A 17024-nucleotide genomic window follows, 5' to 3' on the forward strand; every position below is an offset into this window, starting at 1 on the left:
CACCCCAGCTTACTAAGCCCTGGTTGGTTTTAATGCTCCTGTTGTGTTTGGCCAGTTTTGCCTCCTTTTTTCAGCTGCTTTTGCCGCTTGGCCACGTGGCTTGGTTGGATGGAACGTAAGCAACTTTTTTGGGCTGGTGAACCTATCTAAAAATTTGAAAGCATGTTGTGGGCGCTTTGGAAGATGGATGCCATAAGGTGGGAGACTTGTCAATTAACAACATGACTGGTATTGGGGTGTTTTCAGTCATAAACAGCCACTTCCTTGAGGAATCACAGAATCCTAAGGTTGAGAGAGACCTTGGAGGCCTTCTAGTCCAACCCCCTGCCTAAGGCAAGAATCCTCAGACCATCCCAGGCAAATATCTGTCCAACCTTGGCTTGAAAGCCTCCGGGGATGGAGCCCCCAAGACTCCAGGAGGCAGGCGGTTCCTCTTCATAGTCTCATGGTCAGGAAATTCCTCCTTACTTGGAGGTGGGATCTTCTTCTCTAGAGCTTCCACCGACTGGTTCCAACACACAAATTGGTACGGTGGTTCCCTGTTTCCTCCCACCCCATTCCCAGGATTCTCCCTCCCTCCATGGGCCCTATCAGGGGCAAATGCTGTCCTATGTTCCATGATGTCGTCATTTGTGGGATGTCATCATGATACCTATGATGTCATAGTATGACATCATGACCTATGATGTCATACTCCTGTGCCTACCACTTCTTTAGCTTCATTTTTTTCTAAGCAGGCAGGGCACTTTTCCAAACAAAGTACAAGGTGAAAGCCATCCACCGTTTTGGTTTTCTAAGGATGTCAATGAAGTCTGAAGAGGATGGTTTTATAGGCTGGTTTTTGCTTCCCATTTAATTCTTTCTCATTTAAAAAAATTAAAATAAATTGAAAGATAAGCATTCAAGAGAGGCTGCTGGCATACGGGTTTAACTGACGGCCACATTAAAAGTGTACACCGGGCCCTAGTAGAAACCAGAAATAAGCCAGGAATCTTAGAGAAATACTGTATGTCTCATTTGACACACACATCAGGCCACATTTTGGCTTAGCGTGTTATGAGAACTTGGTTAGTGAATTCTGAGGACCGCTGGCTGGCTTGTTCACACAACACACTAAGCCAAAATGTGGTTTGTTTGTGATTTACAGTATTCTGCTATATGAACCGAGCCACTGTGATGTTTACACCAAGCTTTATTTAAGTGTGTTAAGTGAACCCTCTAATTATGATTTATTCTGCAGTAATTAATAGTTAAGCAAAACAATGGTTTGCAAACACAGCCTCTCAGTGCAGCAGGCAAAACTCTTTTTATTAACAGAAATCTTTTCAAAGTTTCTTGGACTCCTGCTATTGGAGTATAGTATTTTCTCTAAGCTGCTAATTATCTTTATTAAATGACAGCTTCTAATTGCTTTGAGTTTTTATGCTCTGTTTTTATTGCTTGTTTTCCATAATTGTGGCATTCTATATATTTACTCTTTCTTGTTTTGCTTGTCTTGACCTGGATTTAAATGGACATTTTAAAAGGGTTTTTCCCCACACCTTGCAGTTTAATTCAGAAAGGAAACCACACACATTTTTGCTAAGCTCAGACATCAGACTAATGGTGTGTTTGAAACATAACTTGTTGTAGAAGATATAATGGCCATAGAAGTTTACACGCAAAATTGAGCTATGAATCATGGTTTGTAAAAAACCAAACCACACAATGCTTTATACCTTGTACAAATTTATCAGATTCATCTGCTTCTCATTAGAGAAATGTAATCCTAACAAAGTGTCTGTCTTGTAAAATCCTAGTTACTTCTCTCTGTTTTTTAGATATATCTGATCTTGGCTCAGACATCTCGCCTCCCCCTCCTGTGGCAAGTTTACCACACTCTCCTGAATCTCTGAAAAGGGATTCTGTCCGGTAAGAATCTCCCTGTAGGCCTTACCTGGCTGCTGTCATCAGCATAGATGCTGTAGCTGGGTTGCAAAAAATCCAGATAATCCAGATTAAATGATAGCAGAGAGTTAGAGATTTCAGGATCTCTTTGCTGCCATCCAGTGGTCATCTGAATTTTAACAGCCTAGGTAAGGTAGCCCTGAACATTTTTCTGTGGTCAGATTTCAAGACCAACATCCCCAACTAGGTGGCAGTATCTTGGTTGATCTAAAAACAGCTAACCAGGATTGGATTTTGTTGGATGAAGACTACTAGAAAATGCCAGGGCTGGGAGGTTGAAAAACCAGGCTGGAAGGATGCATGATTTTTTCCCAGAAAATTCCATGGCCGTGATATCATTAAGAGTCGAGCTTGAAGGAAGCATTACTTAATTACAGACTAGCATAAAATTGTAGCGTTGGAAGGAGTCATTTTACCTCTCAAATGGAGTCCCTTGCAGTAAAAGAAGTTGATTGATTAGACCCAGCTTCAGGTTTGGTGGAATCAAGTTTTTTTTGAGCTGCAATTCCAAGGATCTTCCACCACAGTATAGAGCAAATTGGGTGGCGAGAAAGTTGGGGGCAAGACCCAAGCATGTTTTATATCCTTTAAACCCATTATATCTTGGACATGCATGTCTGAACAAGAAGAACACTATGTTTGAGTTACCACAAATCAGGGACTTTAATAGCTCAGGTTAAAGGGGGGAAATAGTTGCCTGGCTGCTGCTGAGATAACTTCCTGAATTTATTTATTGATTCATTTAATTTATATATTTATGATTGGACATGCTCCTGTATTTTGTAAAATAATTTATTGTGTGAACAGTTATTTTTATGGCTTTTTTGCCCAATAAGTAAAATGTAGTAAGATCACTTCTTAATTACCATAGCTGGATATTACTTTTTTTTTTTTTTTTGCTTTCTGTCTGCTAAGGTTTCTAGCCCTCATTGTGAGTGGGCATAGACTTGGCAAATACATTCTTTTATCTGTTCCCCTCTTATGTAGGGATTTTGCTGTCTTACATTGCTTGGACTAATTTTGGATTTAATTCGGCTCTGATTCTATCTTTCTTTGTGTTAATATGTGACGCTGGGGCTGAAAAGCAGGATACAAATAAGCCATAGTCGTAATTGGTCTTTTAAATGTTGATTGCAAGAAATACCCTGGAGAGCTGTAAGATACTGTTGTTTCCCTCAAATTATAATTCTGGGTTTCATCTGCTTCTCTCCAGATCACAGAGGGGTTACAGCAGAGAAGAGATGGCGATGGAAGAGTTGACTTCAACCTCAATTCCTAGTAAGTCCCATGAACTTAGTTAGTCTTCCTTGTAAGGTTGATGATTATGAGCAATAACCTTAAGGGAGAGAAATCCACTTCTGGGATCACTTGCAAACACAGACATCATTATTATTATGGTTGGTCGCACAGTTGGCCAGATGTTTAGACTGGGTTTGGCATTTTTATCCACCTATCAAGTCTTTCCCAAGGACCTGGGATAGGCAGGTGTTGTGGTCTGATGGGGTTAAAGGGATCGTCGCAGGATGTAAGTCTGTTACCTGTCTGGGGAAGGGATGCAATACCTGGGCTGCGCTTTCTTCATTCTGGATTTTTCTGTGGATTTCTGCGAGAAGCTTATTTCTGACTTGGATGAGGAGGGAAGTGGGGAGGGAAAGGAGGCGTTTTTAAGAATACAGAACGCAAAGCCTGCATGCAAACGAAGAAATTAAACCATTTGAAGCCCTTTTTCACGGGTTCTTTCTGCCCCTTCTAGATGCCGAGGAACCCCCCAGCAATGGCTACGATTCCCAAGGGAATAATTCCATCGTGCAAAGTGGTGGGAATTTAGGGTAAGCTCCACAGTGAAGGCTGCATTTTGGACAGCAGCAGCCAGACACACAGCCGGGATTTGAGCTGTGTTCTGCTCTCGTTGTAGGTACAGTCCCGATTCGAAAGTGGTACGTTTTGTCAAAGCAAAGAACATTGGGCTTCGTCTTGCTGGCGGGAACGACGTTGGGATATTTGTGGCTGGCGTGCAGGAGGGCAGCCCGGCTGAGATTCAGGGCATTCAAGAAGGCGACCAGATCCTTCAGGTATGTCTGCCCAAGGAACCAGCCCTGATCTTGGTGGATCTGGAATCTTGGCCAGGTGCAGGATGATCACTTGCTCCAGAGGGGAAGACTAGAACTAAGGGAAGGAAACTTTAAGGATGTAGATACAGATTAGACCGGTGTTTCCCGACCTTGGCAACTTTAAGATGGGTGGACTTCAACTCCCAGCGTTCCCCAGCCAGCCTGGTGCTATTCCCTCTCTCAGCTCAACCTACCTCACAGGGGTGTTGTGAGAAAAAAATGGGTGGAGGGAGTGCTAGGCATGCCACCTTAAGTTCCTGAATGAAAGGCAACATACGTCAAAGACTGCTAATAATAAGTTAAATAAAGAGGGACATGGGCAAACGAGGTGGGCAGAGCTGCAGGGGTATGGAACATTTGGTTAATAGCGGCAGTGCTGGCCAAACCCCGCTTGCCCCTCTCTCCTGGCAGGTGAATGAGAGGCCCTTCCAGAACGTGACTCGCGAGGATGCTGTTCAGTACTTGATGGAGTTGCCCCCAGGGGAAGAAGTGATGCTACACGTTCAAAACAAACAGGACAGTAAGTGACATGACCGTTGGGTGATTTATTCACCATTGGTAGATTTTATATCCCTCCTGGAGCTCCTGGAGCTCAAGGCAGCATAGAAAGTGCTCCCTTCCCTCCTTTCCCCCCAATTCGGCAAGCGTGAGAAGGCTCAGTTTGGCTGAGCCCCTTCAGGTTGTCCTCGCTTAGCGACCACAGTTGGGACTAGCAACTCCATCACTAAGCAACATGGACACTAAGCAAAACATCACGACCACGACAGACTTACGACGTCACGTCCTATTTGGTCATTAAGCAGGTTGCTGCAGGTTTTTAAGCATGACATAACATGACCATGATGTGCATTATTACTGCTGGCTTCTCCGTTGACTGCTTGTCACAAGCCAACTGGGAAGTGCGCAAATGGTGATCACATGATAGCGGGATGCTACGACAGTCATAATGCGAAGACCGGTCATTAAAGTTACTTTTTCAGAGTGGTAACTTCGAATGGTCGCTAAGCAGGGCAGTCGTTAAGCAAGGTCTAAATGCGGTTTAAGTCTCCCCATTCCTGCATGCTGAGATAGCAAGTGGGGGAGAATCTGTGTGAATGTGTGCGTGCCTGCGTGCGTGCGTGCGCACATGAAAATGCATGTTTGAGAAACGGGGTGAAAAGGGTAAAATTCAATTATATCAGTCCATCACTTCCTGCAGTCTTTGTGGGCAAATAAAGATGATTCTCCCTGCCTATAAAAACGACGAAGGTCAGAATTGTTTTTACTTTTTCCTGCATTTCTGGGTGGTCGGGGTAGATTTTAAAAGATAAATGATTGCCTCGATCTTCATGAAGTTTTAAGGCACTAAATTTATACCTAAAATCTTCCAACCACTTTAAATAACGATTTGCTTTTCTATTAGAGGATGTGGTTACAGGGGAAGTTAACCCCCTTAAACCTTCTATCACAGAGAAACAGCTCCCCAAATTTGCTCTGCCCAGACAAGCACCCAAGGCTCCTGAAAACCGGATGGATGGATGGATGGATGGATGGATGGATGAATATATAGATACATGTATGCCTCTATTTTAAAAAAAAAATTGCCCACCTGTTTCCTTATAAGTGTTCCCAAGTGCTGGCAACTCTGAGCAGTCATATGTGGGGGATTCTTCCCTTTTTTTATCTGTATAACAATATCCCTGTAAGGTAGGCTGGGCTGGTTCCCATTGATCTCTTTTCCCTAGTTTACAAGAAGATGGTCAGGTCCAACGTGGGGGATTCGTTCTATATCCGCACCCACTTTGACTTTGAGAAGGATGCGCCTTCTGGACTGAGCTTTACCCGGGGAGAAGTCTTCCATGTGGTAGACACGATGTATCGGGGCAAACTGGGAAGTTGGCTCGCCCTGCGGATGGGAAAGGAGCTTCAAGAGCTGGACAAGGGCATCATTCCAAACCAGAGCAGGTAGATGCATGTGTTTTGTATACGGGAAGAAATCCAAGCAGGGGTGGCATAAGTAAAAATAAAAATGGCACTTTAATTATTCCTTGCTGGCAAAAAACAGTTGAGCCACAGCAGGATGCTTTCGCTCTGTTTTCGGTCTGTAATTGCTGGCAGAAAACAAGCCGGCTGGGCTGTCTGGCCTGTTTTTTGTTGGCGAGCAAGGAACCAGATATGCTTTTGCAGCATCTGAGCATGTGCAATGCAAGCCCCACCCCCTAAGTCAGTGATGGCGAGCCTTTTGGGCTCGGTGTGTCAAAAATTCGGAAAACGCCTAACTTGACTGCTGTGTCACCCCCCCCCACCCCACCCTGAACAAAAGAGAAACAATTCTTTACATATTCATTTATTTAAAAAAAATACAATCATGTCACCCAAAACGTCATGGTGTGTCACCTTTGACACATGTGTCATAGGTTTGCCATTGCTGCCCTAGGTGATACCGCAATAACAGGCATTTAAAGGAGGGCCTTACACAGTAACATAACTGCTGTGTAGGGTTTGCTATAACTCAGTGTTTCTTAAAGTGTTGTCCGATGACCCCAGGGGGCCCCCCAAGACCCTCTTAGGGTTTGCAAAATCAAAATTATTGGCCAGATGATGAAGATATTTGCAAAAATCTAGAACAAAGTCACTCTTCTCATTATTATTTTTTATTTCTTAAAAAATACAGGGTTTTTTCATGGAAAAAATCCTATGTCAATATCTAATGTGTTTAATATTGTTATTTTTACATGATTCAATAAATAAATATGCTACAAATATGTCCACTTTAATTTTTAATGTGGTAAATATCGATAAATATAACCCATACAAACCAAAGCTCTTCTGGGGTCTTCCTCCATAATTTTTAAAAGTGGGATGGGGTCCTGAGAGCAAAAGGTTTAAGAAAACTGCTATGATGTATCCCACTCTGCAGGAGTCACTTCTGCAACTCTGGTTTCACCCTGTATCATGGTTGGTTTTAACCAGCGGCTCTTGTTGGGCCAATAAGGTGACTTCCTCTGTCCCTCGTGCTCCTGATCCCTGCCTTTTTTGACCCCAGGGCCGAACAGATATCCAGCCTGGAATCAGTTCTCAAAGCGACATCAAGGACCTCCAGCGTTTTGGGGGCTCGAGCGGAGTTCTGGAAGCTGCGCGGTTTGCGGGGAGCCAAGAGGGCACTACGGAAGAGCCGGGAAGACCTTTCCACCCTCACCAAGCAGGGCCACTACCCGCCTTACGAGAAGGTTGTCCTCAAGGAAGGTAGGACCTTGTGGTAGCGAAGGAGAAAGGCGCTGCTGCTTTTCCTTAGAAGCAGATACTACACTTATGTGCGGAAGCAAGCGAGGCACCCATTTATGGGGTGCTCCTTGGGTTTCTTGCAAAAGGTGATTCCCCATGGTGCCCGTTTTTCTTTTGTAAAAAAATAGTAAGCAAATAAGGTAGTAGAGAAGAGCAAGCAGAGGTACTGCGGGTTGGCCTGAGGGAGTTAAGGAAGCAGACCTCAATCTTGTTGCAGGATATAAACAAAGGTTAATTTATTCCAGCATCTTGGCTCACCCAGATGCCAAGCAGATGGCACAGTAGCATTCTCATTGGCTCTTTGTCCTCTCAGTGTTTTGCATTCAGAGGTAGACTACTTCTGAAAGCAGAGGCTTTATTCTGTCATGGAGACTATCAACTGTTAATGTGTACTGTTCTGTGGATTGATCTACAGGTACCCCTCGGTTAACAACCACTCATTCAGTGACCATTCAATGTTACAACGGCGCTGAACAAGTGGTACTTACAACCAGTCCTCAAAGTTCTGACCATCCCAGCACCCCCACAATCACATGATCGCAATTCGGGCATTTGGCAACTGGCTCGCACTTATGATGGTTGCAGCATCCCAGTCACATGATCGCCATTTGCAACCTTCCCTGCCAGCTTCCCACAAGCAAAATCAATGAGGAAGCTGGCAGGGAAGGTCACAAGTTGCTCCAGTTAGTCTCCCCCACCTGGCAGCAGCCACCCCAAGCCCTTCTGTGCTCATGCCATGCCTTCCTGGCCACCTGTATACCCTGTCGCTCCCTCTCCCACTTACCTTCCTGCCAGCCTGCCTGTAAGCCACCTGAAACTTGCAACTTCCTGCTCGCTTCCCCACTGACTTTGGTTGTTGCAAGGAGGTCCTTACTTAACGACCCACAATCCTCACTTAATGACGACAACAGGGACTGCAGGGATTGCCATCACTAAGCGATGCGGTCACGTGATGTCACACTTTATGACCACATCGCTTAGCGATGGAAATTCTGGTCCCAATTACCATTGTTAACTGAGGATTATCTGTAATCCTTTTTGAAAGCTGTTTGTGGCCATTGCTACATTTTTTCATATTAATTCCAAAAGAATGTGTTGTTTGCAGAACACTGTGTTTTTTGTGATAGCATGGAGGGAAATGTAAGAAGTTTTTGAGACAATGTAGGGCTATGCATGCTTCAAAAATTATTCAGAAGTACTTTGGATCTTCCATGAACGTAATGTGTCTCTCCTTTAAAGCAGACTGAGTTTTCTCAGGCTTCTGCCTGAGCTTGGAAAAAAAATGCCTTCGCTTTAAAAAGTTGCACAGTCCCCTTAATGCAAAGGCATCTTTTTTCAGCCTTGCACATAAGCCTGAAAACACTGGGCTGCTTTAAGCACTTCTAAATCATTTTTGAAGTGTGCAGAACCCTAAGAGTAAGGGAAGAAACACATCCTGAGAGTTCTCAGGTGCCTTTCTTCTAATCTCTGGTGGACTAGAAACTTGATTTACGATTTGTCTTTTCTCATGCAGCAACTTTTAAGCGTCCTGTGGTGATCCTGGGCCCAATTGCTGACATTGCCATGCAGAAACTGAGCACAGAAATGCCGGATCAGTTTCAGATTGCAGGTGTGTGCGCTTGTGATTCAGGGCTGATGGGCAGCATATCTCACATGGTAGATCTCAGCCCCAGTGAGGCTCAGCACTGCTCCAGCTGTGCCTTGAAACCCTCCAGGTCATAGATTGGCTGAGAGCTGTAGGCCTAGAGCAGTGTTTCTCAACCTTGACAACTTTAAGATGCGTGGACTACAACTCCCAGAATTCCCCAGCCAGCCATGCTGGCTGGGGAATTCTGGGAGTTGAAGTCCACGCATCTTAAAGTTGTCAAGGTTGAGAAACACTGGCCTAGAGCCTGAAGGGGTGATAGAAAATACATAAATAAAGAATAAATATTCTTAAAAGTAATATTAGATTTTTTTTTCTCTTGTAAAATAAATGGTTCACTTATAAAATTAATTATTTAGAGTTGCTGGGAGTCAGGCGGCATATAAAATCAATTGATCATCATCATCTTCATTCTGGACTTTAGCTCTCCCCGTACCTGCTGCCAATTTATTAATGTCTGGCCTCCATCATTTTCATTTTATTTATTTATAGAATATTTGTACCCTCCCTCAGTCCTGACAGACTCCAGGTGGGATACAACAAAGCCCCCCCAAATGCATTCAAAGCCTATATGAATAATAGAAATCAACAATAAAAAAGAAACCCTAGAACACCAAAGGCATCATTTATTTAACCTAACACTGAACACCTGCTAGAACAAGGCTGCTTTGGTTTTTTCTGAATATTGTAGATTTTATTTATTTATGCATTTGTTAGATTTATAATCTGCCTTTGGTCCCAAAGCTCAAAGCAATGAACATCAGACACATCCCTCTATTTTTCCCTACAATAACCCTGTGAGGTAGGTTGGCCTGAGAGGGCCCAAAGTCAGCCACAGCTGCTGTGGGTGAGGGAGGACTACAACCTGGGTCTCCCCACTCCTAGTCTAGCCCCTTCCCCACTAGACCTGATTGGCTCTTGGGCTGAGAGGGAGGGACTAACCCAAAGTCAGCCAATGAGCTTCCATGGCTGAGGGGGGACTAGAACCTGGGTTTACCCACTCCTAGTCCAGCCCCTTCCCCACTAGCCCTGATTGGCTCTTGGGTTGAGAGGGAGGGACTGGCTCAAAGTCAGCCAATGAGCTTCCATGTCTGAAGATGGACTAGAACCCAGGTGTCCCCACTCCTAGTCCAGCCCCTTTCCCACTTTGGCTCCAGGGTCAAGAGAGGGAGGGAAGAGCCCAGAATCCCCCACAAACCCTCAGTGGCAGAAGGGGAACTGAACCGGGTCTCCATAATCCTACTTTGGCACTTCCATCACAACACCTTGCTGGTTCTCCCTTTATGACCCTTTTTAAGTAGCAAAGTCTTAGATTAACTGAAGCAATCCTCCCTCAGCCTTGCAAGTTGATGAGGGCTTCTGATCTTCTAGACCAGTGTTTTTCAACCTGGGCAGCTTGAAGCGGTGTGGACTTCAACTCCCAGAATTCCCCAGCCAGCATGGCTGGCTGGGGAATTCTGGGAGTTGAAGTCCACACCGCTTCAAGCTGCCCAGGTTGAAAAACACTGGTCTAGATACGTTCTCTGCATAGCCTCCCGTGCAGAGTTATCTTGAGCATAAAATGGAACCGCGTACATCACCCTCAGCTTTTTGAGTAATCCAGAGGCTGTCTGTCGAATAAAGAAACAGAAGAAGGGAGCAGAATAAAATCAGGGAGGGAGCAGCGATCAATATACGAAACCTCGGATGCCCTTTCTTCCCTCTCCAACTTTCCACGATGGTGGTGGAGACGCCAAAAGCGTGTTCTCATATCGGTTCTCCTCTTTCTCCTTCTCTTGCTCGTTCCAGAGAGTGTCAGCAGAGAAGGAGGATCAGCCAAAGTGATCAAACTGGACACCGTGTGGCAAATTGCAAAGCAGGTGAGAAAATGAAGTGGTTGAAAGCTGCCCAGGTTGAAAAACACTGGTCTAGATACGTTCTCTGCATAGCCTCCCTTGCAGAGCTATTCTGAGCATAAAATGGGACAGAAATAATGCGGAACGGAACCTTGTTGGCGATTTAAAATTGCGATCCTGTAGAAACGTAATCCTGAGTGTGAGCCCCGAGTAAATGTACAGGCACCGGGAACCAATTGGCAGAGAAAGAAGGTTTGAAGGGGATGGATTTCTGAAGATGAAGCAATATCAGAACCAGTTTTTAACCTGTTTTTAGCACATTTTAATTCATTCATTCATATTGATCTGTTTTAATCAATATTTATTCTATTTTTGCTGTAAGCCGCCCAGAGTGAGAGGGGCGGTGACAAATTTGGAATATAAATAAAATAAAAAATAAATGAATTTTGCAACGTAACATATTAGGAAGCCTACAGGACACTGTAGGAGGAGAGCTGTAGCAGGTTTATTCCTTGTAATAAAATACGTTGATCAGAAAAGGTACTACCAGTCCCCTCCCGATTTTGGGCTGAGCATGCAGGCTACGTTGTCAGTGAAACGGTCTGCTTTAGAAGGTGATGAATTAGATTCATCTAGACCAGTGTTTCTCAAACTTGGCAACTTTAAAATGTATGGACTCCAACTCCCAGAATTCCCCAGCCAGCAATGCTGGCTGGGGAATTCTGGGAGTTGAAGTCCACCCATCTTAAAGATGCCAAGTTTGAGAAACACTGGTCTAGACGTTGTTAGCCTATGGTGGCAAAACTTCCCAAGGAGTCTGGCGGCACCTTTTCCAGCTAACAGATTTTATTAAAAGGCTTAACCATCCAATGCATCTGATGAAGAGAGCTGTTGCTCACGAAGGCTAATAAAAGGCTCACAATGACATTCCATAAAATCAGAATCGGTATAACCCACAAAACCTCACAACAACGTCACGGATCTCATCCCAGCACCCCAACATCCCACCAACTCTTCATTTACATTTGTTACATCCTCCTGGATTACCCAGCTCTCTGCCTCTAAATGGACCGTCTGTCTGTTCTTGCAGGTGTAGATTGTGTTAATATTCTTCCTTATATACATATACAATGGTACCTCGGTTCACGAACTTAATTCATTCCATGGTTCTGGTTGCCAACCGAATTGGTCGCCAACCGAATCAAATTTCCCCATAAGGTTCAATGTAAAGAAGGTTAATCCGTTCTGACCCCTACGAACGTGGTCGCCAACCAAATTGGTTGCCAACCGAATCAGATTTCCCCATAAGGTTCAATGTAAAGAAGGTTAATCCATTCTGACCCCTACGAACGTGGTCGCCAACCGAATTGGTCGCCAACCGAATCAAATTTCCCCATAAGGTTCAATGTAAAGAAGGTTAATCCGTTCTGACCCCTACGAACGTGGTCGCCAACCAAATTGGTTGCCAACCGAATCAGATTTCCCCATAAGGTTCAATGTAAAGAAGGTTAATCCGTTCTGACCCCTACGAACGTGGTCGCCAACCGAATTGGTCGCCAACCGAATCAAATTTCCCCATAAGGTTCAATGTAAAGAAGGTTAATCCGTTCTGACCCCTATGAACGTGGTCGCCAACTGAATTGGTCGCCAACCAAATCAAATTTCCCCATAAGGTTCAATGTAAAGAAGGTTAATCCGTTCTGACCCCTACGAACGTGGTCGCCAACCAAATTGGTTGCCAACCGAATCAGATTTCCCCATAAGGTTCAATGTAAAGAAGGTTAATCTGTTCTGACCCCTACGAATGTGGTCGCCAACCGAACTGGTCGCCAACCAAATCAAATTTCCCCATAAGGTTCAGTGTAAAGAAGGTTAATCCGTTCTGAACCGTATGTATTTTTTTTTAACCACAAAAATATGAAACAAAGTACAGTACAATACAGTACAGTATGAAGAGAGAGAACACTAACCTTGCTTGAGGCAACACCAAAAAGCTTCACAGCAACTGTCTGTCTGCGACCGCGATCTCGCCTAGAGGAAGCCACGACCACATGTCAGAGCAGGGAAGACGGCCGCGGGTCGTGTTCGTCACCCGATGCGGAGTTCGCGAACAGAAGCAAAAATTTGCAAATGGTGCTGTTCACGAGCCGAATTGTTCATGAACAGAAGCGTTCGTGAACCGAGGTATTACTGTATAGTCAGTCAATGGATTGCATAATTTCCAGGGGACCAAAGAGTACAGAATTCTTCCTTTTTTAGTAGATGCAAACATACATACATATGATTTGCAATGGGGAAGCCTGTTGCTTGCAGACTGTCAAGGATCGTGTTGCATCCTGTCAAGTTTGTCACCGAGCAAAGCCGGTCCCTGCGAGGTCAGCCGGATTTCTTCAGCCCTTCCTTTCTTTGCCTTGCAATTCTGCTTCAACGTTTTTGGTTTGGTTTGGTTTTTTTACTAATCTGCCTTGCACAGCCGTTCTGAGTTTGTTTATCAAGATGGCTCGTTTTATCCTTTGCAAGGGCCTTCCACTGGCTCGGGGGACAGCACAACTTTTTCTAGATCATGCTTTTAGGTACAGAGGCTTTCAGGTTTGGTGTCATCCCTTCAAGGTAAACCTGATCAGGAAACAGACACCGCAAGAACTATTCATTGTTGCCTGGTAGAATAACAGCATCTTGTAAGCCTGCCGGGGTTTTCCTCTGCCCCCTCTTACGCTATAAAGAATCAAGGTGGGGTTATTTTGAGTGTCTTTCTCGGCTTCCTCCTTTCGCAGGGTTGAGTTCTTATGCTTTCTTCTTCATTATCCCTTAACAGTTCTGCTAACGCAGTGTTGTCCAAACTTGGCCACTTTAAGATGAGTGGACTTCAACTCCCAGAATTCCCCAGCCAGCCATGCTGGCTGGGGAATTCTGGGAGTTGAAGTCCACTCATCTTAAAGTGGCCAAGTTTGGACAACACTGTGCTAATGATTCTTGCGTTCCTCTGCCGATATAATCTCTGTGCTGACAAAGCATCTGTTGCACGTGCAGGAGATGTTGCATTCAGTCTGTCGGCGAAGAGCATTTCTGTGCCTGGGAATCTTAAACAGTCCTGGGTTGATGGACAAAACACCTTCCTGATTTCCCATGCACTGTGCTCCTTTTAACAGGATAAGCATGCGCTGCTAGACATCACACCAGCCGCTGTGGAGCGTCTCAACTACGTGCAGTATTTCCCCATTGTGGTCTTCTGTGAGCCGGACAGCCGGCAAGGAATCAAGGCCATGAGGCAGTGGCTGGCGCCAGATTCCAAGAAGAGTTCGCGGCGCCTCTTTGCACAGGCCAACAAGATGCGGAAGTATTGCAGCCACCTCTTCACGGCCACCATCAGCCTCGCCGGAGGGTCCAACAGCTGGTACCAGACCCTGAAGGACATTGTCCAGATTCAGCAGGCCCGCCCTGTCTGGATGACGGAAGAGCAGGTGGGTGGATACAATTGTGGTGGAGTGAGATTTTAACCCAGTTCGTACTTGTAGGCAGCAAGGCAGCTTTCCCCATCCTGGTGCTCTCTGGAATCATAAGAACTGCAACTTAAGAAACAATTTGAAGCCAGCATCTGGAGGGTTCCAGAATGTGGAAGGCTCCAGTAATATATCTTTAAAATCTGGATTGCAGCCCAGATCTGGTGGCTCTGCAACATGTTAGCTCTTTAGCCCCAAAGGAAGTTTAAAAAAATAAAAATAAAATCCAAGTTATTTATTTTTTAAGTAAGGGAAGTTTTCTGTGTAGACTTTCTTTTTCATTTTTTGGTTTTTTTTAACATGAGACATGAATCATTCTATTTTATTGGGCGTCTTTGATTAGTGTGTCTAAAACTTTCTAAGGAAAGTTTTCCTTTCCAGGAAAACATTTTAGCTGATGGGTCAGGACCGACATCTTCCAAATAAAGTCTGTTGCAAACCAGTCTTCCACAAGATCTGGTCTTAGTACACGTTCCTTCCTTCCCACCCTCCCCAGCCCCCAAATATCTGTCTGCTATCTACTCTGTAATTTTCCACCCCTTTTTCTTCAGGTGGATGCTTCAGCTGAGGAGAGCCTGGACATACTAAACCAGACCTCGGCCATCAGTCTTGGTGACCTGACTTGTGACAGCCGGGCCAACAGTGACTATGAGGAAACAGACGCGGAGGGAGAACCTTATACGGACCAGGAGCTAGAGGAGCCCTATCAGGAGGCAGCCCTGAGCCGTTCTTCAGAGCCAGCAGAGCAAAGCCTGGATCGGGAGCTGAATGAGCGTGTGGCAGCTGCTTTGGCCTACCCCATTGACCTGGTGAGGAGAGTCAGCCTCCTGGCTTTGGGAGGGATCCTAAAGATCATGTAGTCTAGCCCATCATTCAGCCCTCTTTATTTGTTTTTCTGCCTTCGAGTCAGGTGGCATACAAGTGTAATCCTCCTCCTCCTCCTCCTCCTCCTCCCCCCTCCTCCTCCTTCATCTTCTTCTTCTTCCTCCTCCTCCCAGGGCTGAGGTCACAACCCACAGTTTGAGAATTAAGTAAAGTGATCTTAAGCCCACATCACTTATGTCTAATATATTATTTTTTTCTCCCTGTCTTACAGCATGATGGTGATCACCAACCCCAAGGACAGTGGCAGAGCAACTATGATATCAGGTAGCTATTGTAAGCCTCTCCTTTGAAGCTTTGCGATGGGAAGGGAGGAATTTTCTCAAGGTTGCAGCTGCAGTCAGATTGCAGTCAGCCTGTCCATGTGTGTGGTAGAGTCTGAATTATACCTGGAAAGAACGCGATAACCAGTGCAACTCTTGCAGGGGAGATATTGCCTGGGGAAATCTAGAAGTCCCCATCGCTCCATGAGGCAACTGTGGTGGAACTGTTGAAGCTTCCAGGTAGTCTTCAAGGACAGCCCCATGTAGACCCCATGTACATCGATAGCCTAAAATGCGACCTCAGTCCATCATGCCCTGCTGTTTATGACATTCAGCCAGTCAGTACTCCTGCTTCTGTACTGATGTGCTTTCATGGACCAGGGTGATTGGTGCTCCTTTTGCTGGATATTAGTTGTTGATGGAACGTTTTGGGGTTTGCCCGGTCCACTGCCTTACGCTCCTTTCTTTGTCTTTGTCCCAGTCAGGTTTTCTTGTCCATTCTTTCTGTCACATTGTTTTATACTGTTTGGGATATTGTGAGTTGTCCAGAGTTCTTTGGAGTCGGGCGGCATCAAATTGTATAAATAAGCAAAATAAAACAGTATTACATGAGCAAAAAGGAGGCATCGGCCGGCCCAGCTCGAGTTTTATCAAAGTACAAAAAGTATTATCCAGTAGAAGAGAATATCTGTAGCTCAGGGTTGAACTGTGCAGTCCTTGGTGCTCTCTGAGCTTGGTCTGAGCGGTCACGTGATCACAATCTGGCTGCTTGGCAACTGGCTCACACTTATGACCAGTCGCAGCACCCCATAATCATGTCATCACCATTTGTGACCTTCCCTGCCAGCTTCCCCAGAAAGTCAATGGGGAAGCTGGCAGGGAAAGTCGCAAGTTGCTGGTCTCCCCTACCTGCGTATCTCCCCCAGACCCTCTGTGCGCACACTGTGCTGGCCACTCGTGTACCCCTGCACGCCCTCCCTGAGCCTTGCCATGCCTCCTTCACCCCTTCGTGCACCCTCCCCAACCCTCACCATGCCTCTCCCACACCCTGCACACCCTCACGCCCATCCTTACTCCCTCCCCTACCCGGCAGTAGCCACTTACTTGCCTGCCAGCCTGCTTGAGAGCCGCCTGGGACTTGCAACTTCCTGCCCGCCTCCCCCCTAACTTGGTTGTGGAAAGCCGGCAGGAAGTTGCTTTGCCTAACAACCATGGGATTTGGTTAATGACAGCAACCGGGATTGCAGGGATTGCTGTCGCTAAGCGATGCAGTTGCGCTTTATAATCGCAATATAAACTTAGCGACGGAAATTCCAGTCCCAGTTGCTGTCGTAAGTCAAGGACTACCTGTATAAATTTGTTCAATAAATAATTAAATAAAAATAGCACTTTCCTACCGAAAGTGGGCAGAGACTTTATTCCAGTGTCATTTGACCCAGTTAGTCTGAGAATGAGTTGCCCAAACTGCTAGATTTGCCTGGGTTGGTGGCTAATTGGGTTAAACGTTGTGTGAACACATCCAGTGCATTATAGGTTTACATTTGGGGTTCTAAAATATGGTATACATTCTCAAGGAG

The 17024-nt window shown here is 45.3% G+C and overlaps 1 protein-coding gene across 3 annotated transcripts in view; it reads left to right on the forward strand.

Annotated features, from left to right (window-relative positions):
* Window positions 1-17024, forward strand: part of TJP3 (tight junction protein 3) — a 47723-nt gene that overhangs the window by 29034 nt on the left and 1665 nt on the right. For all 3 annotated transcript variants that reach the window (XM_007431789.4, XM_007431787.4, XM_025168917.2), the window contains 12 exons: window positions 1821-1911; window positions 3161-3225; window positions 3701-3776; window positions 3863-4019; window positions 4470-4578; window positions 5783-6002; window positions 7084-7283; window positions 8836-8931; window positions 10756-10826; window positions 13952-14263; window positions 14854-15111; window positions 15399-15451. In XM_007431789.4, coding sequence (XP_007431851.1) covers window positions 1821-1911; window positions 3161-3225; window positions 3701-3776; window positions 3863-4019; window positions 4470-4578; window positions 5783-6002; window positions 7084-7283; window positions 8836-8931; window positions 10756-10826; window positions 13952-14263; window positions 14854-15111; window positions 15399-15451 — 1708 coding nt within the window. The remainder of the gene's footprint in view (window positions 1-1820; window positions 1912-3160; window positions 3226-3700; window positions 3777-3862; window positions 4020-4469; window positions 4579-5782; window positions 6003-7083; window positions 7284-8835; window positions 8932-10755; window positions 10827-13951; window positions 14264-14853; window positions 15112-15398; window positions 15452-17024) is intronic.

Source organism: Python bivittatus, unplaced genomic scaffold, assembly GCF_059951505.1.
Source record: "Python bivittatus isolate LINGU-HERP-01145 unplaced genomic scaffold, Pbiv_v1 ctg000580_np1212, whole genome shotgun sequence".
Taxonomy (NCBI): domain Eukaryota; kingdom Metazoa; phylum Chordata; class Lepidosauria; order Squamata; family Pythonidae; genus Python; species Python bivittatus.